This window comes from Taudactylus pleione, unplaced genomic scaffold, assembly GCF_031769625.1.
Source record: "Taudactylus pleione unplaced genomic scaffold, aTauple2 ptg000205l, whole genome shotgun sequence".
Classification (NCBI taxonomy): domain Eukaryota; kingdom Metazoa; phylum Chordata; class Amphibia; order Anura; family Myobatrachidae; genus Taudactylus; species Taudactylus pleione.
The window spans coordinates 3758996-3784891 of record NW_028284607.1 but is presented as its reverse complement, the minus strand read 5'-3'; the positions used below and the strand labels follow the sequence as shown (position 1 = coordinate 3784891).

General features: G+C 43.4%; 1 protein-coding gene across 5 annotated transcripts in view; it reads right to left on the bottom strand.

The window, feature by feature from the left end:
* Positions 1–779: 779 nt before the first annotated feature.
* SLC2A11 (solute carrier family 2 member 11) overlaps positions 780–25896 on the bottom strand; it is a 135188-nt gene continuing 110071 nt past the window's right edge. For 2 of the 5 annotated variants that reach the window (XM_088477842.1, XM_088477843.1), the window contains 12 exons: positions 24820–24912; positions 24483–24643; positions 17005–17129; positions 16561–16690; positions 16002–16150; positions 15683–15870; positions 15315–15425; positions 14580–14681; positions 13648–13723; positions 9869–9996; positions 8479–8701; positions 780–4417 (listed from right to left, as the gene is read on the bottom strand). In XM_088477842.1, coding sequence (XP_088333968.1) covers positions 8501–8701; positions 9869–9996; positions 13648–13723; positions 14580–14681; positions 15315–15425; positions 15683–15870; positions 16002–16150; positions 16561–16690; positions 17005–17129; positions 24483–24643; positions 24820–24912 — 1464 coding nt within the window. In that variant the 3' untranslated portion in view covers positions 780–4417; positions 8479–8500. The remainder of the gene's footprint in view (positions 4418–8478; positions 8702–9868; positions 9997–13647; positions 13724–14579; positions 14682–15314; positions 15426–15682; positions 15871–16001; positions 16151–16560; positions 16691–17004; positions 17130–24482; positions 24644–24819; positions 24913–25896) is intronic. The other 3 variants (XM_088477844.1, XM_088477845.1, XM_088477846.1) reach the window with 3 other exon arrangements.

Sequence of the window (25896 nt, the reverse complement as noted above, 5' to 3'; positions counted from 1 at the left end):
AGAGACAAACATGTTAAGTTTAAGACAGTGCTGGGACATCCAGGAAGAGATAGCAGAAAGAAAGTTGCAGATATGAGTGAGTAAAGAGGGTGGGAGATGTCAGGGGAGGAAAGGTAGATCTGAGTATCAGCATAGAGATGATATTGGAGGTCAAAAACCGGACGCATGGTGGACATCACCGGAGGCCCGGATCATGCAGGTAAGTGCTATTAAGGGAGGGGGGGGTATGGGGGGTCTGCGATTGTGGGGGGCGGGGCTTAGCGCCGGGGGGAGTAGCAGCGGTGGTCGGTCGGCGCATGCACTTTGTCACAGTATTTTTTTCGAAAATACCGTGACTGGTGTGCGGAGGGGATTCGCAGGGACAGAGCTTTCTCGCAAGCTCTGTCCCTGCAAGGGATTTGTAGTAAATCCCTGTGATATTGCCTGAATTTGCAATGCGAATTCAGTCGATAATATCACACTACAATCTGCATTCAATATGCGGATTGTAGTAAATACAGATCTTAGGATCACATAAAATAGTGTGATCTACCCGAAGACCTTAGACAGCCAGTTGAGGACCAACATACGAGTATGTTTAGTAGAACTAGTGGTATCTGATAATCCTTAAAATTATATACATCATTGGTTGCAGTCTTAAATTACCTTTCTGCAAGATAAAATGCTTCCTGACATATTAAACATTATACTTTTATAACTGATACAATGACATTATTGGAACAATAAACAATGCACTTATTTCTGATAACTTGAACATAGGTCATTTTATTTAGGTTTGATTATAAACAGAAATCATATAAGAACAGAATTACTGCAAAGCATATTTCTCCAATTATGTGCATTTCACTATTTTCCTCAACAAACCTATTTTTGATTATTTTCCATGAAAATGTGACCTTAGAGGGCAAAATTCCTTCTGATATTTCACTTTATCTTCTCCTGAGCAAGGGGTACAATATTTCCTTGTAGTGGTTATTAATGCAAGGAGTTACAAGGGCGAAATGCATCTCAAATGGCATTGCAAAAGAAGCCTAACATTAAGCCCCATTAAGTCTGTATACGGCTACATAAATAGTATATACTGTACCTCCTGTTTGAGTGACATCGGAAGTGGGAACTAGTTTATAAACTCAAGAACACACAATGATGATCTCACAGGATAAATAAAGGTTATTCAGTGCTATTGAGACAACACATTTAACAGTACTTCAACAAGGGGACAAATGCAGACTCTCCGGCTGGGTGTCCCATCATTGCATTTGTTAAAAAAAACGGCCAATTGTATTCTTCACATTAACTAAAGTCTATATTTAACATAAATATAAAAACGTACATGCCAAACACATTCAGCAAAAAAGTGCCAAAACAAAGTTGTTTCCTAATAGAATAATAGACTATAAGCAGCTCTGTTCATTATATTATATAAATAGTGGGAAAGAGTTGTCTCTGCCTTGTCACTAATGAAAGCTGTTGGTTTTTGGTTTTTCCCTGCAATCAAGCAATATTATGTGGACAGAGCAAGCTGTAACCACCAAAATCCTTCTACACACATAATTAGATAATATTTAAGAACAAAAACACAAAACAACTGCTAACAAACTGGTAATAAGCAAAAACACAATATAAATAAATAAATGAATACATTATAGAATATATCTCATTATTCAGTAGACTTGCAATTGTGAATGATTTATGATATGTGTACAAGACAGAATTAAAATAATTTCCACAAAAACAAGTTTTTAAAAATGTACAGAGCAAATCAAAATACTGAGGTTTTACTATAAGAGAAAAGTGCTATAGTAGTTCTATTAGCATTATTTCCATATAAGATAATAATAAAGCAGAGGAGGGGGCCTGTGTGCAGTCTACGTGCCGGTCCCCCTCTCGCCTCTGCGCATATTTGCATAGGTGCCAGTTTCCCTGTGATTTCTGTGCCCGCCGGAGAGTTAAGTATAGACTATGGGTGCAGATTATGCAGTGTGGGCCTCCATCTGTCTAGTACACCCTGCACCCATTATAAATATGCCCTGATAGATGGCTCAAACTTAAGAGTTAGACCTGGGATTGGTCACTTCAATGTAATATTTTTGCCTAAATAATCACAAAAAAGATAAAGCTCAAAAATTTCTGAAAGTCTTAAAGGTTTTGAAAAATGATACTCGCTACAAGAGACGTTAGTAGTTACATTACATCCAACACCAAAATGTGGAGTGACTAAAATACTCAAGAAAGCATAAAGCTCCCATTAAATAAATTGAACTGTGTTAAGAGAAAAACATAATTATATTCAGCGGCGGCTCTTACCCTCTTAGGTGACGGGGGCTGACGCTGCTGACAAAAGGAGGGGGGGTGCAATTACTCACTCTGGTCACCCGCTCCTCCTAGCCGGGACCGACACATGCGCACTAGCAACAGGGAGCCGCGAATGCGCATGCCACCGGCATCCAAAGGGCTGCATCGTCTGCAGCCCCTAGGAGCCGGTTAGGGCTGGCGGAAAGGAAGAGTAGCGGCTTCCTCCTGAAAGCCGCTCTCTGCTAATACCAGCCCGGACTGGCAGTCCCAGGGGGAGGAGACACCTCCGCCTGGGGCTGCCTGTTTTATATGTGACTGGCAGGTGGCACCTCCAATAGGACTGCACTGACTACGATGAGGTGGTGGATTGTGCTGGGGGGGCTGCAGCCTCGTAGCCCCTAGGCAAAATCTGATTATAATTAAGGCATACAGTACAAAGACCTTCTCCTGATTCCTGGGATTGTGATCTAGGTCATACACAAAGAAACACAATACTCTTGTACACACCGTGAAATAATTTTAACAAAACAATTCTGTATGTTGGCCTCTAAATATATCTGTGTGATAGATGTAATGGTACATACATACTGAGGGGCACTAAAAATAACAGAAACAACTTCCCTATATAAACATTCTTATATGTAAGGCAGTGTTTATGCTTTACATGCCTGCTACAGAAAAGGTGAGGTCATATATGGTATTACACGAAGAGATGTATGGCCTGAGAACTATCTGTGACATACATGAACTAAGCTCTGTCCAACCACAGACCCGGTCATCAATAGGGACAAAATACATTTTTAGGAGCCCTATATGACATACAGGGATGTAGTTACGAGACTGACGGCCGCAAGGAAGCCTGACAAGGGACTTACTGGCGCCCATCTTAATCCTGATGCCGGAACGACAGCCCGAACAAAATAAGTCCAGAGTCCCCATAGCGTTAGCCGTGGGGAGGGAAGCGTTCGGTTTAGGGAGCATAGCGGGGTTAGGTTTTGGGGGGGGAGGTTAGCGTTAGGCACACCTGGGGGTAGGATATGGCTGGGAGAGTTAGGTTTAGGGAGCGGTAAGGGAGGGTTAGGCACTAGGGGGGGGGAGATTAGGCACCACTAAGGGAGGGTTAGGCTGGGGGGGGGGGGGGTAGAGGGGTAGGGATAGAGTACTTACCTGCCCTGTCGGGACCTTCTCCTTTCGGGTTGCCGGCGTCGGGATATGAACCATCAGCTGCCGGGACTTCATACCATTCTGACGTACAGTATGATGCAATCACAAACAACTGAGAATTTGTAATACATGGACAAATTGAGAAAACTGACGATTACCATTCCAGAACTGGATATCTGGTCCTTCAGACTTCTCCACAACTATTCGCTGTCAAAAGCAGCGATGCATATTTAAAGTAAATGAGTAGAAATCATTCCATTTTATAGTCACTTATTTCCCATTTACTTACTTTTAGGCTTATTAACTTGCATTCATGGGTTTGGAAGATGAAATTCTGTATGTCTACACAATATGAACATCACAATTCTTTCATGAAATTGTTTGAAGCTTCCACAGTATAAACAAACTTTGGCCGATTTAGAAAAACAGACAAATTTAGAAAAGATTTTTTTCATTCAATTCTGAATTTACCCATGACTAGCAGAAATAGTCCACGTTTGTGAATTAGACCTTCTACAGTTTAAGTAAAACATGCAGAGATAGGTTACAGATAGGTTGTTGCACTGGAGAGCTGATAACATGAAAAGAATACAGTTTATTTATTACAAAGTAGCATTTGGCAATAAATACTAATATAACTCACACCCTGACTTGGAAAATACGGAAGCAGCATCATTGATAATACGGACACATTTTGGTAAAGGAAGACTCAATTCAGGACTAAATTGAAGAATAAATTCAGGCACTGCTCAGGTAATAACGTGGCGGAGAATCCAGGATGAAGCCACCATGCTGTGATTGTCATTAAGCCATTTGTCAGTGTTGAGGGTGTAGTCCCTCGCTGTCCTTTACATGGATGTGTAACATGGTGCGCGGAGGATCCGCTGTTGTTGGTGAGGAAGAGGAGTAGAGCTGTATAGGGTAACGGTGCGGACTAGGAGGCACCAAGAAGACTATACTAGGAGAAGTGAAAGAAGATATGTATTAATTAAAGTACATTTGTATAACTGTATAAAATATGACGGTAAGCACAGGGCAAATAAGAAAAATATAATGGAAAAACAAAGACATGCAAATAAGGACAACGAACAATAAGAGCCATGAAGAAGATAAGGAGCCTGATTCTGTCATACCCCTCTGTCATCACATTTCCGTACGAGAGCTGGGTCCTACTAATTTTGTTACGTAATCCGAAAATCTGCCCATTTATACTGACAAGCTGTGTTACTGTCTGTGGGCGCCCTCAGCATTAGTATCAGGACTGGCACCCACACCATGCTGAGAGCAAAAGATCTGTCTGCCACAAACGTCCCATCTCCATCCGCACACTACAATGGAGAAAGGAAGTTGGCATACACACTCGCTACACTTCCATGAGAAGGAACGGTTCCGTGCGCTAGCCAGGTCACCACCCAGAAAGGTCCAATTCTCATTCAATCTGAATGCAGGAGTGATCTCCGTCAGTAAGCGTATGGCTGACCCTGCGCATACACAGTTGCCGATCTCTTTCTTTGGCGCATGCGCATAATGCTGACATCCGGGCGATACATCCGTATCTGCGGATACATACAAATCAGGTGCAAAGTGAGTGAGCGAGGGTATAAGGATTGGGCCGGGGTATGTAATGAGGGTAATTGTCTAGTAAGTGAGGGAAAGAATATGTAGATGCATTGAGATATGAAGAAGGGTGTGAGGTGGAGGGGAGTTGGATGATGTTCCATACAGAATATAATGTGTAAGTGATGAGAATTAATATAATAGAGATAGATTAGTTAAACTGATATGGAGTGGAAAGAGGATAACTGGTGCTAGCATAATCATTAAGGGCCCTATTTACTACAATCCGCATTTAAAATGTGGTTCTAGTGTGATATTTCTGGTTAAATTCGCATTGCAAATTTAGGAAATATCACATGGATGTACTAACATCTGCATGCAGGGACAGAGCTTGCGATAAAGCTTGGTCCCTGCGAATCCCGTCCGCACACTTCTACCTGTATTTTTTTAAAATAATACAGGGAGAATGTCTCTGCGCATGCGCCACCAGACACTGCAAGCACCTCCCCTCCCCACACACAACCCCCCCCCCCTCCCTGCGGCTCCTCCTGCCACTTACCTCGGTGATCGGTGCTCCGGTGATGTCCTCTGGGGCTACGGTCAGCTGGTCTCACGGCTCTTGCACTGTAACACCGGTCAGCTGTTTTATGCAGCAATTGACATGGTCAAAGTGCAGGAGCCAGGAGACCAGCTGCCCGGAGCACCAGAGGACATCACGGAGAACCAGATCTAGTATGTGTTCTGCACAATCACCAGTAAAAGATATTATTCATCTAATTTTTATGCACAATCAACCTGGCACCCACCGCCTAGGAGTACCGGGCTATCAGCCCAGGCCTGGAATGCCTTGGAGAAGGGGAACCACTTTATTGGGGGGTCCCCATCTCCTCAGCGATCCACGGCCTGGGTTGACTAGCGGTCTGGTGTCAATGCTTTGGCCGAAGGACCTGGTGAAACGGTGTCCCAGCTGTGGCAATATAGCCCCACTAGAAAGAGTCCAGCACTGGTTATGGAAAATACAGGGGACCCCTACTCATTTTGTCCCCTATATCAGGGCCAAATGCAGGATTTGTAAGGGGGGGGGGTTCTGTATATATATATATATATATATATATATATATATATATATATATATACCACCCACATGCCCGTCACACATGGATAGTTAAATTTTTGCAATGTATTGTGTAAGTATAGTTGTATTCCCAATTTGGACTGCCCCCCTCCTCCCCTCCCGCACACATACACTCAGAGCAGATTACAGACACTTACACTGCACATTACACACAGACATTTACATTGCAGATTACACACACTTACACTGCACATTATACACATACACACACTGCACATTGCACACTGACACACACTGCACATTACACACAGACACTCAGAGCACATTACACACAGACACTTACACTGCACATTACACACAGAAACTCTGCAGATTACACACAGACATACACTGCATATTACACACAGACACTTACACTGCACATTACACACAGACACCATGCACTGCACACACTCGGACTACAGACCATCTCCCCCCACACCCATGGTATAAACAAAGCTGGGAGGTACAGTACCTGTGATGATGTTTGTGGCTGTGCTAATTACATGCTGCCCGGAGTGCAGATGAGGAGGTGCAGTGAGTGACATCACCGGCACTCAAAGGCACATGGGAGCTGTCAGGGAGGAGCTGCAGCCACAGCAGCTCCCCTGTACTGCTCTCAGCCATCCCCATAGCTACGCGGAAGCTGCTCAGTCGGAGCTCACAGAGCAGCCTGATGAGACAGAGACAAAGGGCCTGATTCAGAGCCGGACGCAATTAACACTCGCTCGTCCAGAAAATAGGGGTGGCTATTCAAATGAACCGTTCGCTCTTTGCGGTCTGTTCACGCCTCTAGGTCTGAACGAGCGAACAAAACTTGCGGTCGTTTTTTGGAAAAATACGCCCCCTGGCCGCTCGCATCCTACGTCATGTCCGCTATTTATTAGATTAATCGAGTACATCGACCAGGGTATGAACTGCTCGCTATTCTTGGGGTTGGTTTTTGCTACCACAATCTTGCGAGCAGTTCTGGTTATAAAATAACCCAGTGACGTGGTCAATGACGCTGCTGTATTAATTATGCACACCCATAAAACGCCCGTTTTGACCTTTAAGCACGCCTGCGTGCGGATCTCCACTCCCCGTTTTCAAGCACCTTCCCCTGTTACCACCCACATATGCCTCTTTCTGTCACTTAAATTATCAGGCATTCGCTATTTTGCGAGCACATGAATTTCGACCTGTACTGACTGGTTCGCGCATGCGTATAACGATCCGTACGCATGCGCAGTTGGGCAAACATCGCTCGGGGCGAACGAGCGGCCGCTTACCAGCGGCTCTGAATCAGGCCCAAAGCTCTCTGTCTCACTTTATCAAAAAATAAATACTTGTGCGCGTCGGGGATGGATTGGCCTGGCAGGGGGGGTTTCTAGGTACTCAGAAACCCCCCCTGCGTGCGCTACTGTAATATTTCCACAACTAGGGTTGGCTCAACAGAGCCTTATGCTGGTTCTTAAAATACAGGGCAACCCTTGTATTTTTTCCCCTTTATTTTAAGAACCAGGACAGGCTCAACAGAGCCTGGGGCTGGTAATGCTTTTAGGGGCAACCCCACTTCTTTTTTTTTACAATTAACTATTTTTATACACATAGAAGCATGCACGAATCTCACGGATCTGTGCATGTTTCTGTGTAACTCGGACCTGCTCAGGCTAGACTCATTAGCCTGAAGCAGGTCTGTTTTTTTTCAGTTACACACTCGCACTCTATTACATTGCCCGAGTTGTATCCTCCCAATGGAAAAACATCTAGATGCATGTTTTGCCATTGCGAGTTGTGGGGGTGTGAGAAACATGCGAGTTTGCATGCTCTCACACCCTATTACATAGGGTGAGTTCTACACATGTGCGAGTATAGCTCTATACTAGCACATTTTACAAACTCTGACGCTATTACATTTTGCTCCAGGTATATTTTTTTAACCAAGTATGAATGTCTGGCTATAAAAAGCAATGGAAATGTGTCTAGATTTGTGGGATATTGTTTTACACACAGGTATCTGATCCAATGCCATATCTATACTGGCTAAAAGATGCTGTCATTTATACAAGGAATTGTGACTATTCATGGATGTGTGTAGCAGATTTTATTTTAGCACTGGTTTCTTATTTTATTCATATTTGAACTTCATCTTTGGCACAGGGTAAATGGAGATCCATTTGTGCAGAACATATACTAGATCTGCATTAAACTTTGAACAACAGGAGACATCTCTTCCAAACAGTCCAGATCTTATACCTGCCCCTTAATTCCAAGTTAAGTTTCAGATTTAAAAGCAAATATAAAGTCTGAAATAGCTGCAAGTCACGTTAGTGGTATCGTAGGACCAAAGAACCATTTGAAGATACCTGTGGTAATAGTCCTTCACTGTCACAAGGAAGTGGACTGTATTTCCTGAGGTCCACGATAGCCATTTTCCTCATGATGTGGCTTAGCTCTGTGATTTGTAAATGCCTCTGTTACTTCTAAGATACTTTTTCCTTTGGTTTCCGGGAGGAAGAATCCAACATACAGAGCGGTACTGACACAAACGACCAGAAATGGTAAGAAGCAGAAGTGGCCGAGTCCTTGCTGGAATGGAAGGAAAATACTGAGATGTGTCCACATACATCTTACTTCCTTGTGCATTAAATACTCCTTCTAGTCACGCCATGCCGCGGCATGCTCGGTAACGCCAAGCGTCTTTTCAGGCGACTTTTACCTTAAAATGCATCTTATTCGCAAAGTGATGCGAATAGGACTCACAAGCAGCTTCTGCTTATTAAAATGACACTGTAACGTAGCCGCTGACACTGTAATGTAGCATTTTGCATGCAGATACACCCGCAGTCACACACAGAATAGACATACCGCATATCATTTTAATCAGCAGAAGCTGCTTGTGTGTCACATTTGCATCACTTTGCGAATATGACATATTTGAAGGTAAAAAGTCACACGAAAAGACACTCGGCGCTACCAAATTACACAGCGCTCACATGTTATGTTTAACACAGCTTGTAGCGCACAGAGGTAAAATATATGTGGACACATCTGTAAATAAGCTTTTAGTACAAGGTGCAGTATGAGAGATGTATATAGAAGCTGCAAGGAGCGGATTTCAGGATGTGTACAGAGATTACACAATAAACAGGTATGTCTACAGAACAGACGCAGTGAGCAAAGAGCAAGAGACAAAGTGGGCAGAACTTTTAACAACTAGGCAGCATCTACTATTATCAGGCTCGGCGAGTACAAGGGGGATACTTGTACAGAGCCCCAGCTCCTCAGGAATCTCAGGAGTCCAGTTTATGTGTCCCCCTTGTTTGCGCCACTGCAGTATTCAGCAAGGCACAGACAGGAAGAGGTAGCCTGGCGGCCAGGGCAACAAAGGTTTTCTTATGCTGGCGCAGCATAATGCAGACTTGGCTGAAATGTTACTTACAGCATTTTAACCGTGTCGGCATTATAACTTTAAACATCATGTTTACAGTTATAATGCCGACACGGTTAAAATGTTGCATGTCACATTACCGTGTTGGCATTCTGCTGTCTACATATTCACTGTCAAAATATTGATTGTCCATAAAATGACCACATTCCCGCCCATTAGGTCGACTTCAGTTAAATACCAAAAGTACACAAATGTGAACTATCCTGTAATGTGCATAGTAGGACACAGATCCTATTTTAGAACCCTGGTAGACTACAAATATTAAGAAAAACAATGCAACAAAAATATCAAGAAATTACACTCACCACAATAAAGGGAAAAGCCAGACCCACCACAAAGAGCATGATCCACAGAAGGGAGCCATAAATCATGTATGCAGCTGGGCGAGCCATATGATCAAATATCTCAGATGGAATTAGACCAGTAACTCCAGCTATTAGTTTAGAAAATACATGAAAGTTATTAGTATCCTGAAACCACACAATGAGGGAAAGCTGTTACACGGGTAACTGTGCAGAAAGGATGTGCTGCCAATCACAGCCAATCAGCATCTTTGATTTCTCTAGTACAGATTACAACCTGAAAGCAAACGTCTGATTGGCTACCATAGGCTACAACAAACTTTCTTCACAGTTACTTATAGTACAGTTTTGGGGTATTTCGACTTTACATTCTTTTCAGTTTAGCATGAATTATGTGACACCTAGTTGCTATCTTATAATATAAGTACACACTGTGCTACAGTTTCCAACATATACTGTTAAGAAGTATGCCAATGGCGTTCTATTCATCCACAATCATCCTACAGACTAGAGAACAGAGATTGTATAAATTATCAGGGTTGAGGAAGTACATAAACTCTGAGACAGCTTTAGTTCTCTTAACAGGTTACCGCTATTGGGCAGTTTAAGAAGATAATGCCAGGGGTACAACTTGTTGAATCTCCAATCATCACGCAGTTGAAAAATATCCCTTTCCATAGTGCTGTACAGCATTGTGTCTTATAAACAGATGATGATTACCTCTGATACAGATACCATATATACTGTAAGTGTCTGTGTATCCCTGCACCCATGATCTGAGAATGGACCATATCAGAGTATGTGATGTTGCAGTTAGAGATCTGTGCTTTGGTTGAAGCCTTGTTAGATGTGTGTGTCAGACACAGCCAAGCTCTCTCTCTATCCAGGTAGAACTATAGCTTAGAGGAAGAGTTGGGCACTTGTACAATTAAACCAATACGGACACCTCAACTTAGAGGGTGCAAAAAAAGAACCTGATGTATAATACATATGTGCTACCGAAGGCATTGTACAGTACTTTTGAAGTTTTGATCAAATGACTAGAACAGCAAGTACTACAACAATCCCTCAGAAAATACATAAAAATGTATACAATTTCAGGATTCAAGATGGTGCGCTGCTCATGTATAAGAATGATTTTAATAAAGGTGCACACAATCAGACTGATTTAGAGTTAGGAGCAGACCAAGCTAAATGGTGTAAACTAATTTGCAATGCAAGGGGTACAAAAACATTTTGTTGGATATGCAAGGAAAACATTGGTTGCTTTATTTCTTATACTGTCCCGCCACCACCAACTCTAGATCTACACCCCCTCTCACCACTGCTCCCGGAAGCACTACATGGTTTTGCAAAGATGCAAATAATCATCTTCTAGCCAGATTTACTCTATTTACTTTAATTGTAAGGGCGGGCTGTACCTAAACATCACATCCGTGAAGCGGTACATCCCGCCACTTATTGGGTAAATACCGGTGTTAATTACGCCGTATGTACCTAGAAATGCGATTAGAATCGCAAAGGACAGCTCTACCGATAAGAGCTGTCCTTTGCGATAGAGGGACTTCCAGGTTTAATACCCAGAAGTCCCTCTGCGCATGCACATTTCCCAGAAGAAATATGGATAGAAGCCCATAAGCTTCTATTAGGTAATGCCATCTAAAGATGGCGTAACCCAACGGGTCCGGAATTGATCAAATTCCAGAGCTTGGTACATATGAGAAGTGCGATCAAACCCCTGAAAACTGCATTTTTGGGGGTTTGACCACATTTTTGCCCTTAGTTCATCACACATTAAGTGAGACCAATACTGTACAGTATATGTACAACTGCACTCCTACTGTATATGAAACAATTTCTCAATTGTAACACTTTACAAAATCTGGTAATAAAAGGGATGAGGGTTATTACTGTGAAACTACAAAATTGCACTTTAAAGCCTGCAGCAAAATCAGTGCTTTTATTACATTATCTTCAAAATGCAGTAGGTGATTTGGTCAGGAAAAGGTGTAGGTGATCTGGTCAGGACAAGGTATAGGCGATCTGGTCAGGACAAGATGAAGGCGATCTGGTCAGGACAAGATGAAGGCGATCTGGTCAGGACAAGATGAAGGCGATCTGGTCAGGACAAGATGAAGGCGATCTGGTCAGGACAAGGTGAAGGTGATCTGGTCAGTATAGGGTGAAGGTGATCTAGTCAGTTCAAGGTGTAGGTGATCTGGTCAGGACAAGGTAAAGGTGAGGTGGTCAGAACAAGGTGTAGGTGATCTGGTCAGAACAAGGTGAAGGTGATCTGGTCAGGACAAGGTGTAGGTGATCTGGTCAGGACACAGTGAAGTGATCTGGTCAGGACAAGGTGAAGGTGATCTGGTCAGAACAAGGTGTAGGTGAACTGGCCAGGACAAGGTGTAGGTGAACTGGCCAGGACAAGGTGTAGGTGATCTGGTCAGGACAAGGTGTAGGTGATCTGGTCAGGACAAGGTGTACAGTAGGTGAACTGGTTAGAACAAGGTGTAGGTGATCTGGTCAGGACAAGGTGATCTGGTCAGGACAAGGTGTAGGTGAACTGGTCAGAACAAGGTGTAGGTGATCTGGTCAAGACACAGTGTAGGTGAACTGTTCAGGACAAGGTGTAGGTGATCTGGTCAGAACAAGGTGTAGGTGATCTGGTCAGGACAATGTGTAGGTGATCTGGTCAGAACAAGATGTACAGTAGGTGAACTGGTTAGAACAAGGTGTAGGTGATCTGGTCAGGACAAGGTGATCTGGTCAGGATAAGGTGTAGGTGAACTGGTCAGAACAAGGTGTAGGTGATCTGGTCAAGACACAGTGTAGGTGAACTGGTCAGGACAAGGTGTAGGTGAACTGGTCAGAACAAGGTGTAGGTGATCTGGTCAGGACACGGTGAAGGTGATCTGGTCAGGACACGGTGTAGGTGAACTGGTCAGGACAAGGTGTAGGTGAACTGGTCAGGACAAGGTGTAGGTGATCTGGTCAGGACAAGGTGTAAGACTGTTGCAGAAGAACAGTAAAGACCTGACTGTGACAAAGCATGGTTACAGGAATTATGCCTGGACTATTTATACAAGATGAAAATGGTAATTTAGGGGGATTGACTGTCATAAAGGAGTGGGAGGAATCTCTTCCAGCATAAATAAGCTCAGACATCTGCATGTTTATATCTGTTTTACCATTTGTTATCTTAGCAAATGGTGACTTATCACATGTACTCCAATGATTTATAAAGATCTGGCATTTTGATGAGAAGAACTCAGGGCATGACTCAAAGGTGCACGCAATTTGATCGCAATGCCGATGTTCACGTAGTTGAGTGTTTACTTGCACGTGCAAAAAGTTTTGAAAACCCTATGACGCATGTGTCACACAAAGTGTATGCACAACGGTTCTATTGCCATTGGGCGAAATGGTAGCAGAAATGGGGCAGCAAAGTGATGGGTGTTCCTGGGAGGTGCTGTCTCATGGGCATGTTATGGGAATGTTACAGGAGTGTTAATGAAAGTGGCTGTTATCAGTTGTACAGCCACAGAGACCATATTAAGTCAGAGCAATTGCACCTGCCATAGGGCTGGTGTAAGTGTCGATGGTGCGCCAATGGTGGCGTGTGAAGAATTACCGGTGGTATTGCAGAGGCGCTGAAAGTGGGCACCTCAGTGCTGGCACATTCAGACACTGTATACTGCACCAGGGGAAGGCCAATACTAGCATTTGCGTATGATCGCACCTCTGCATCAGGCCCAAAGTCTCTGCATTTCTATCTTTACCTGGGCCAATGCCAAAGCTCAAGATATAGGAGAAGATGCAGACCATGCTCAGATACGGTATCCAGCTGACTTGTGCCTGCAAAACAGAAAGAACACTTTAATGGGGGGTGTAACATTTGGAATACAGTATAATAGATCACTAATACAAATGCAGTTAACATATTTATAATATATACTATTTTAACAAATCCAAAAAACTTCATGTGTTCATGTTCTGTCTGGCATTTGTTAAAAGCTTTCAAAAACATTGTACATAATACTATTCAACGGCTGTGGCCACTTTCTGATGGATGAAGCACAGACAATCCACTAGGGGCAGGTATTAGGCTATAACTGAGAACATACCTAACCAGCAATACTGGGAAATGTAATTCAATAAGGGTTAATAATTTCAGCAAAAGGCACTTTTATCTTTTATTTCAATCATGTGACATCAACCCGGGCCACACGATCTGCATATCTGTAAATAATGAACCTGATAATCCATAATAATTACAGTAAAATGATGCCATAAACCCAAACAATTGCAAACTTTGCAGAAATTAACTGTAATTCATTATAGAAATTATTATAAAATGATAACAGAGTAAGGGCCTCATTTATCAACAAGTTTTATCACTCAAAACGAGTGATAAAACTCGCTGTGTATGATAAGTGGTGCTCCAGCCAATCAGCTCCTAACTGTCATTTTTCAAACAGATGACAGGTGGGAGCTGATTGGCTGGAGCACCACAGCGAGTTTTATCACTCTTGAGTGATAAAACTCATTGATAAATGAGGCCCTAAATTGGCTGCAATTCATAAACATTAGCTTTCATATTGTTATATGTACTAGACAAATGGATGTTAGAATTGAATTGGTCGCACTTGATTCTAGCATTTTTTTTCTACATATAGTGATGGTGGCAAGGGGACATGTACAGAACTAGTACCTGATAAGATAAAGCCACCATAAACACCACAGCCCACACAGACATCAAGCTGTATCCTCCAATAACCAGCACTCGTCGCCCAATGCGGTCAATGAACAAAGTCTGGAATATAAACAGGGAGGGAAGTGAGCAGTGTTACGTTATATCAGGGATTCTCATAATAACACTCATCATGTGTAGTCTGCGAAGAGCTGTCAGTCAGGACAGGTTATCAGATTCCATGTGGACCAAACAAGGTGATGCTAAAAATAGTCTGTCTGTGATCACTGTATACAGTATGGAGCTGAGAAAGGGCAATGAAATAAATCTAAAAAAAATAAAAAATAAATAATTTTTGTGTAACAGTAATTAATTGCCTTAGAAGTAACAGTGTTACTCTAAATTTGGGATATTAATAATAGTGACTTTTTTGCTGAGACTAATAACATTTTTTCTAGTATAAATACACCTTTGTGATTTGCCCCTTGGAATCCATTCCCCCAGGACCGGTGGATTATTGACTGAACAGAACCTAATTATGTTTCCATTATACCAGTGATTCCCAACCTCGGTCCTCAAGGCACACTAACAGTCCTGGTTTTAGCGATATCCATGATTGTGCACAGATGGTTAAATCAATATAACTGAGGTACTAATTAAATCACTTGTGCTCAAGTATGGCTATCCCTAAAACCTGGACTGTTAGTGTGCCTTGAGGACCGTGGTTGGGAACCCCTGCATTATACTAATACTCACAGATGTGATTGAAGTGAGGAGCTCGCAGCTTCCTGTGCCAATCACTACATACTGAATTCTCTCATAAGGGATTCCGGCTGCTGCAAATATATAGGATGCATAGAAATACATCTAGGGAGACAAAGCATGAGTTGGAGATATATGGAGGAGTTATATATTGGAGGAGGACAAAGGGAGAAAACTAATTGCAAAAGATTGGAAAGGGGAGACAGTGAAAAAGGAGAACACGAGCATGTAATGATTTTCACTCATACATGACAATTTGCTGGTACTAAAATGTACACAGGAATAAAAGGTATAGGGAAAAGGGAATTTCAGCAGAAGACATTGAACCAAAGGAAATGGGAGGGTAAATGGACGTAACGTACAGAGTCATTCCCACAGAGTTGCATGGCACTGCTGAGCACCACTATAGTGAGCAGCTGCTTTCTCAGAGATGGGGCCCGGACAATATCAAACAGGCCCTTCGGGCTTTGGCCTTTGATGGCTGCCTGCTCCGCCATCATCTCTTCCAATTCAATGCTGAAATCACATTTCCCACGCAGCCGCTGCAATGCTACAAGGAATCACAAGTATGACAAACAGGAGTTGTGTCATGAGAAATTGCTGATCTTTGAATCATTTCCCTTGCACAAGGATAACTCTATAGTTATAATTAGCTCGATCAGCTAATGACATTATCCTCACCATGTATGCATGAATCCTTGTCCTTCAAATCAATTAATAAGTACCGAGGGCTCTCAGGAAGCCATGGGAGAAACAGGAGTTGCAGGATGGCAGGTACCACGTTGCTAGCTAGAAGAAGAGGCCAAAACTCCTCACTGCCAAGTATCTCTCTAAGATGAGACAATACAAAGATTCAAAGCTGTGACCAGATTTTCTGTATGTAAACAATATACTTACTAAGTACTGTATATACATTTACCTATTGATATACATAAGTAATCTTAATAGAAACTATTAATTTCAAATTAGCCATTTTAATTACAGTTACCTGGCTTGCATCAATATGAACGGTGTAAATCACTTCCCATATTAAAAAATTGTCTTTTCTTTAAGAAACAATACCACCACTTTTAGAGACAGCTCACCATTACAGCTTCCAATTACATAAGACAAAGTTTATAAAACGTCTTGTCAGTGTTAAATATCAATTTCTCACTTTCAAATATAAACCCTTATAAATGCTTTCATTTGACAGTCCACTTCTGCATTAATAATCAATGTTTCATTTCCTCTGTGTTACCTGAGTCCCACGACCTGACCCAACACTAATCCAAGAGCAGTGAAGACAGCGGAGGACAGAGCTACGGTGCCACGTAGATGCTTCGGGGCACTTTCTCCAAGGTACATAGGCTGGATATTCATGCTCACTCCTGGAAAGGAACAAGAAGAATAATCACCCTGTAAACACCATGGGGTAAATGTAATAGGGTGCGGAGTTCTGACATCGGCGAGTCACATGAGAGACTGCCCGATGTTTTCAAGTACGGTATTAGTCATTTAACAGGCAAAACCAGGTTGATTTTGCCTGTTAAATAACTGCTACTTTAAAACATTGGGCAGTCTCGCACGGGACTCGCCGATGTCTGAACTCTGCACCCTATTACATTTCCCCCCATATCTCTTCTCATAAGCCTTTTAACTAGTGTTTCCATAAGCCACCCAATGTAACATAATCAAAGATCACCTGAATTCACTCCGGACAATACTCTCCCCAATATGATCATTTCAAAAGAACTGGCATAGCGGCTAAAGCCACAAAGGATCGCAGAGAGAACTACGAACAGGTTATTGAACAGCAGAGACTTCTTTCTACAGAGAAAGGATAACAGAATACAGTACCAGGAAGCCAGACCCTCAGCATGTCCAAATACACCCTAATCAAATAATAAAAGCATGAAGATAGATAGCTATAATTAGCAGTCTATTATACACCAAAGGTACATGTTATATTCCTCACGAAAGTCCATCTGTCTAATGCACTCTACACAATTTTAAACACATCATATGTCTAAAAATCTATGAAACATACTCTTACACTGAAAGTCTAACAATTCACGTACTGTACGCAAATGGACCTGTATCTACAAACACTTTCTGACAAGCATATACTTCACGTTAAACCCGGCAATGTTTGCGGTCTTCGAAGATGTTAATTCTCGTTACAATACAGTTTTATAGGAGTGATTATTAAGCACGTTGGGCCTGATAGAGAGTTGTACGCAAACCCGATGGATTTACATACAACACTGATCTTTGTCAATAGGCGCAAGCGAGATCTGTACAGCGCATGTGCCAATCGGTTTCTGCGATGCACCCTAGCTGCAGCATGATTCAGAATAAACAATAATAACCATAAACTATATAGTTTCAAGCTTATTAAAAACATAGAAGAACAAAGGGAAAAGACATTATGAAAGAGGAGGACGAAGAATGGGTTTAACTAGACCAGCTGTGCTCAACCTGCGGCTCATGGCTCCATTGCATGCTGCCTGCTGAAGGAAGCCTACTTTCCGTAGCTCAGACCACGAGTGTAGAGTAGGGATGACCATCGAACATCGATGGTTAACTACCGATGGTCAATAGTTTAGCCATCAATGGCAGAGATCCAGTGGTGTTCTGTATTGTTGGCAGACTGGGACCCAATTTTTCTTTATTTCTTGTACCTTGGTGGCCCACTAATCCCCTCCCCCAAATGCTGATTGGGCCGCGGCATGCTGAGTCCACTAGCAGTGGTGGCCATTGAAGGGTGCAAACCATCGATGGTTCACCATAGATGGTTTTGTGCCAACTACGGTGATTACCAATGGGACAATCAATGGTGATCATTGATGGGCAGCCCAACAATGGCCATCCCTAGTGTAGAGGATTTACTCTGCAGCTGTGCCAGGTAGTGGGGGAAGAAGTAATCATCACATTTACTTGTTGGGGTGGGTTTGTGACTTGGCTGTGACAGGCAGCCTTGGCAGTAAATGAGCTCAACTTTTTGGATTAGGTAATCTCCCGAGACTCTGCTCTTTCCCACCCGGTCACTGACCACAGTGACCTGGGTCCACCCCGACAGAGTTCCATCATTTAAAAAAGCAATTTTATATATAATAGTTGCTGCTCTAGTCCTTAATAATATATTAAGTCACCATGTACTTATGGAGGTATAATAGATCATAAATGCCTAAAGTGGTCACTTTCAATGTAGTAGGTGACTATACCATATGTTCAATGAGATTTAATTCAAGTATACAAATGGGTTATAATAAACTTCTTGCAGGATGACCTGTGAAAGTTTCAACTAGGGTCAGGGCTTTCAAGATACACTGCGGGCACTGGTCACACATGGAGAAGTGGCCAGATACTCATTAGAAAGAAAGAAGAGGGATAAGTCTCCTCCAAATCTCGCCGGGCCCCCCATGTGGCCATATGTTACTTAATACTGCCTTATTGACTTGCTTACAGCCAGGTTGAAGCTACAAAGAGGGTAAAGTGCTATATAACCTTATTGATAATAGATTGTATATTGTATTGATACGTATGTGAAGATTTTTCGATCCATGCATTACATTTTCTACAAATGCATCATATCATTGGGTGCTGGTTTACAGTTGTGTTTGGAAATTAATAATGAGTCTGAACCCACTGTTTTGCTATTACAAGCATTGCCCTTAAATTTCAGGCTTAAACATGACACTTATACCCCTTTTCCACCAAAAGTTGACGCTTGGAGATGATGTCATCTACAAGCACTACTGAAACCAGCCAATCCACTGGTTTGAGGCATAACCAGGATCATCGTGACCTGCTTCAAGCCATTTACACCGGACCGTTACCCGGGTCCTTCCCGGGTTCAACCCTGGTCGCGACCAGGGTCGGATTCTTGGGTCACTCGACATGTTATTTTTCACGGACCCTTTTCAACTGAGCCATGACACGGGTAGACACTGCAATAACCCGGGTTATTGTGACAGTGCAAAAGGGGTATAAGTAATATCTTTCAGGCCGAAACCCTGGGTCCAGCCCGGGTCACTGATCACGGGTTTCAAGTAGTGTCACAGCGGCTTGAAACCCATTCACATTGCAGGCTGGACCCGGGTTATTGCCGGGGCTTCTCCTCTTCTAGGCTCTTAGAGATTACATAGTCTCCAAGCGCCGGCTCTCCATAAGGTGTTAATTGGACCCAGGTCACTAGACCCAGGTTATTTTATGGGGATCCTTTCACACCGAGCCTTGACCCGGGTTTACCCGGCAAAAACCTGTGTTTTTTGCGGTGGTGTGGAACATGCATTAATAAACTCCTGTGACACCAACTGTTAAACATGGAGTGTCACAGTTGGTGCTAGCGAGTTACCTGTATCAGGTGATGAGCTGGAATCACTGGAGGCCGGCTGGACTGGAACCATGGTTAACATGAATAGCTCTTTATTATAAGAAGTGGGTAGCAGTGAGAACTGCCTTTGGTGATGAGTGACTGGAACTGGAAACTGTAGACGTTGGAATGAGACCAGAAGGAACTTGGAGGGACCGGACTGGGACCGGCAGGTAGGCTGACTGAGCTGGTCGGGGTACCAGTAGATGAGCCTGCAGATGGATGGTAGCACGGAAGCTACTTGGTGCAGCTAACGAGCCGTGAGGTGAGTGGGCTTGGAGGAACCGGACTGGGACCGGCAGGAAGACTGGTATCTGGATGGCTACATGGAGCGGCCGGTTAGCCGTGGGTAGACGCTGGTAGCTGGGTGGCTACATGGAGCGGCTGGATAGCCGTGGGTAGATGCTGGTAGCTGGGTAGCTACGTGGAGCGGCTGGATAGCCGTGGGTAGATGCTGGTAGCTGGGTAGCTACGTGGAGCGGCTGGATAGCCGTGGGCAGACGCTGGTAGCTGGGTGGCTACGTGGAGCGGCTGGATAGCCGTGGGTAGACGCTAGTAGCTGGGTGGCTACGTGGAGCGGCTGGATAGCCGTGGGTAGACGCTGGTAGCTGAGTGGCTACGTGGAGCGGCTGGATAGCCGTGGGTAGACGCTGGTAGCTGAGTGGCTACGTGGAGCGGCTGGATAGCCGTGAGTAGACGCTGGTAGCTGGGTGGCTACGTGGAGTGGCTGGATAGCCGTGGGCAGACGATGGTAGCTCGGTGGCTACGTGGAGTAGCTGGATAGCCGTGGGTAGACGCTGGTAGCTGAGTGGCTACGTGGAGCGGCTGGATAGCCGTGGGCAGACGCTGGTAGCTGAGTGGCTACGTGGAGTGGCTGGATAGCCGTGGGCAGACGCTGGTAGCTGAGTGGCTAAGTGGAGCGGCTGGATAGCCGTGGGTAGACATTGGTAGCTGGATGGCTTTGGGGAGCGGATGGATAGCCGTGGGTAGACGCTGGTAGCGTGGAAGCTACTTGGTGCGGCCTGGGAGCCGTGGGTGAAAGATGGTAGCGTGAAAGCTACTTGGTGCGGCCTGGGAACCGTGGGTGAGAGATGGTAGCGTGGAAGCTACTTGGTGCGGCCTAGGAGCCGTGTGGAGAAGCTGGTAGCATGGAAGCTACGTGGAGCGGCCTGGGAGCCGTAGGTGAGAGTCTGGTAGCGTGGATAGCTGAATGCAGCAGGCTTACGGATAGCACTGGTCTAGGAACCAGCAGGAGTCTGGGACATACTGGCACACAGAGGAACAGCTATAGCACAAGCAGTACACCACGGAACGTAACACGATGTTCAAGCACTGAGTGCTATTAGAGGAGGATCTATATACCTAGAGTCTGGCAGCGATTGGTGGCTACAGACAGGTGGTCTGGCAGTGGCATTCAGAGTGGAGCAAGGCACAGCATGCAGAGGGAGTATTCATCTCTGCAGCCCTTGAGAAACAGGACCACACCTGTGATTCCAATTAAGACTAGCAGTGCTCACAGACAGAGCAGGGTCCAGGTGTTTAATCAGTGTGGGGGGAGAGCAGTCTGCACACACAGAGATGTTACAGCCAGCATGATTCAGCCAGAGCAGATGTCCCAGGAGAATTACAAACACAGATCCATGGAGCAGCTGGCAGAGGTAAGTCACAAAAGGTAAAAACTAGCCAGGATTGTGACATGGAGGAGGAAGCATGATGGTTTTTGCTGGATCCCGAATCAGCAACTTGTACAGAGTGACTGGCAGCCTCAACCAAAAGGGCTACCACAACATTTTGCAGCTTTATGCAATACCCTCTAATCTATGCCTAGCTGGTTAAGGGTTCATCTTAGAGCAAGATAATGACCCAAAACATTTCTCTATGCCAGGAAAAAAACAAAATGATAAACTTCAGATCATGGAATGGCCAGCACAGTTTTGAGACTGGTTTGGGATGAGCAGGACAGAAGGGTGAAAGCAAAGTAATCTAAAAGTGAAACACATTTGTGGGAACTTCTGCAACAGTGTTGGGAAGAACTTCCAGCATAATATTTGATTTTCATTGTAGAAAGAATGTAAACTGTGTTCGGTCATTATACATGCATAAGGTGGCTACTCTGAGTCAAATATTTAGATAAAATTTTGTTAAGCAAAATAATTCTATGAATCATTTTTATCTCCAATTGTATATTTGTTCTATGCTTGCATTTCACAGTACAATGAGACATTAAATGGCATAAATTACAATAAAAACTGGAAAAACTGACATATTGTTAAGTGCGCATGCCCAATTTGCACGCTACCGTGGCCACAGACAATGGCCCTGATTCAGAGCCGGACGCTCTGACCAGAGTGCTCGCTCTGAATCAGGGCCCAACTCCATAATTATGGAGCGTCCTCCTGGACGCTCGTATAGCTGTGGGTCACCACCCACAGCCTATACGAGCGTGCAGGTTGATGGTCGCGATGGTCTTGACCATCGCGACCATCGCCACTGCGAGCCGGAGCCTGCGGTTGAGTTTCTCAACCGCAAGGCCCGGAGTGATTTTGGCTCTATCAGAGCCAAAATCACTCCCACTGACATCACTAGTGATGTCAGTGGGGCCGGCTTCTGACGGTGGGTGTTCCCTTGGGAACGCCCCCGTCTGGGAGGCACGCCCCCGGCACGCCCACCAAAGGAGGCGTGCTGTCAATCAACATCGACAGCACGCCCCCTTTGATCAGACACAACGAGCGAAGGAAAGTCCTTCGCTTGTCGCGTCTCGCGCATGACGGAGCTCCCTCCATCGTGCGCATGCGCAGTGCACACCATCGACCCACTTGCGAGCGGACAGCCGCTTGCGAGTGGGTCTGAATCAGGCCCAATATCTTCTGGTCCGGCCTGCTGCTGGGTCAATCAGAAGATATTGCTAACGATACCACACAATGCAGGGCCCATCGCCGGTTGGATCGGTCGGCTACACATCATTCTAATGTGTAGACGGCATAAAACTTTCGACTGTTGGTGTATATGTAATAGTAAGAAGAGGAACACAGGGTTGAATACTGGATGGGAGACCCAAAGATACATTTATATAAATTGTCTGTCCCCTACTGGAATTAATCAATCTCTCTCTATCTCTCTCTCTCTGTGTGTATATATATATATATATATATATATATATATATATATATATATACACACACATATACATATATATATATATATTTCTAACGGATGTATTGTTCTGCATTGCAACATGGTTTGTCCAGATTACTGCTTTGGTCCCAGCTTAAAATCAATGTGTTTACATGTTTTTTGATTCTTAAAAGGATATCAAATATTGTGGTTCATTTATGCATTGTTTTGTATTATAACGATCAAAAGTAAAATAATTGAAGTTTTATAAATAGAAGATACTTATTGGCTGAGAGTGGTATTTAATATCAGTACACTTACTTATTATTATTTCCTTTAATGTTATATTTTTGGTTTGCTTCACAGAGAGGTAGCATAATGTATTATTCTGAGTCAAATGTAGCAGTAGGTAAGGTTGGCCACTATGGCCAAATTAATCTCTCTATATTTAAAATAAAGTGCAAAGTCTAAGGGGTCTGCCTATTAGTTCAAGGTAATCTCTTGAACCACTGGACGGATTTTGATGGGATTGTCACTATTCTATACAGCACTGCCTGTGATTTAGGTGTATAAACCATTCAATTGTGACAAAATGGAGCCGGGCAGTCACAATTTTAGTGAAGCAAGTCTCAGGAAAAAAAATCTAGCACCCAGTTGCTGTCTGTATAGGAGCTGTCCATAGTGCTGAAATAGCAAGACAGCATCTGAAACTGAGCCAATCAGAGATAGCAAGGTGCCCTGTTGCCTAGAAGCAGCATAGAGTGAAGAGGGAGTCAGGGACTGAGCAGGGTCACATCTCAAGCAGACACAGAGAGTGAGAGACAGCCTCCAATTAACCCGTGAAAATGCCCTGACGCAGATACAGTAGCCAGGAAGGAGCCAGGGGAGGCATACTGTCGCTATCAGAAATTAAATAAAAACAAACAACCCTTGGAACAAACAAAGATGATTTCCATTAGATGGTGGCAAACATTGGACTGCCACCATCAAATGGTAAAAAAAACTCTATCATCGGAATAAAAACATTGATGGTTAGTAACCATTGGATTCCGATGTCCATCCCTACGTTGAACCTTCACACAGATTCCAGCCACCTTTCCTCCACCATGAAGTGCCCCTTCTCCAGCTTCAAGTTCCCGCTCAGTCACATGCCCCCGGTGAAAAGAAGGCACCTCCATGGAAGTCAGCATTGTTCTTGGACAGGGGCACCACAGCGAGGAAGCTCAACAGGAAGCCCAGGAAATACAGGGTACATTGTACAAAGAGAACATTTCTCATCGCCATGTTCGGCAGCTGGGGAGGGGTGCGCATGGAGGCTAGAAAATATGCCCAGGTGCCCCAGCCTAGGGGACATGCTGCTGATAATGGTTACAGTAGCTGTAATACAAATCTATCATCCATGATCTTCCTGTACTTCCCAGCACATCCCAGAGGCCGAGACCCTGGGGCCCGTGTGCACCGCACACACTGCACCCATTATAAATACGCCCCTGGCAGTCACTAGGATGCTCTGTGTATTGCATTTTGACTACTAGGATGATCTCTGTTTTGCATGGTAGTCACTAGGATGCTCTCTATATTGTATAATATGACTAGGATGTTCTCTGTGTAGCATTTCACTAGGATGCTATATGTTTTGGGTACAGATATATAAAGGCAACATTAGGTTAGAGAATGAAAATATATGTTACCTTCCAAGTCTGATAGCCATAGGACCTGCAATTAGTGCTCCTATGAATCCACCCAGTGGGTACACGGACACAATTATGGACCAGATGAGAGTGATTGCCCAGCTTTCCAACTGTGTTCCTCTATTCTCCAGCCAAGACTCATTCACAAATTTTTGGATATGCTACAATCAGTGTGAGAAAAAGAGTATTATATATAGAAATGTACACATCTTGTAATACTGTGTGGTGGGCCATACGACTTGGTACTGTAGGTTTAGAATTATTTTTTAGTTGGAACATGGGTATTTTCAATATTTTTAAAAGTTGCTTAAAAGAGAAATTCTTCCAGCATACTCACTATGGTGGGGGCATTGATGAAAGAGAGGTTGTACCCATACTGGAATGTACCCCCAATGCCCACTGCACACACTGTAAGCAACAGAAGCCATCCCTAAAACACAAAACAGGACATGACTGATAATGATGCAACAAATAGGAAGACACATCTGTAGGGTGAATGTATATATTTTTCTGTATGTACAGTAACTCCTCCATATCCAGGCCTGTTAGTTTAATGATAAGACCAAATATGAGTTTGTGATTAATCTTTTGTCTTATCATTTTCATAAAAAAAATATATGTATACAAACATTAAATTGGCAATTCACCAAACAATAGGGATAGCAGATATGTTTACTGTACTGAGAAATAAATGTACAGTATGTTTTAGTTTTATTTTTGACTTGATGACTATTTTTCAATAATAACAAATGTAAAAGTAACATAAATGTAATAGTCGCTGTCGTACTTATGCTGGATCTGTCACAGGACAGACCTGAATAACTACTGTCCTATCATAAACAAGGATTTTCATTTTATTATTTCAACATTCAATATTCAAACATGAAATTACACGGTGCCTAAGATTGTGTAGTGTAAAACAGAAATTACCTGGTGCTGAGGATTTTGATTGCTCCTCTCGTTTGCATTTTGGACCCATTGGCATTAAGCAATAAATGCCAGCAACAAAGAGTGACTAATTAACATTAAGAAATAACTAAGCAGAATATTCCAGATGTACTTTATGCACCAGAAATGTACAACTGAGAAATATATCAAAGCCTCATATATGTACTGCAATGACAGTTACTGCAATATGTTATTCAGGCTAAATAAAAAAAAATAAAATAAAATTGCAATATTTATGTGTCAATTAAATTTGAACTTCATCTCAGTAAACATAGCCATATACAGCGAGATCTGGTTGGATTGTGTAAGTGTTACCAGCAAACTGGTCTGTACCAGTACCCAGCAGTCTAGTTTTATATTTGGCTATCTGAACGATAAAATAGTTGTAATTTGCCAGTTTGTGATTTGTGCTCTGTGAATAGGTGTGTGGCTAGACAGATTAGGTGCCGAAGCGCATTTATGGGGC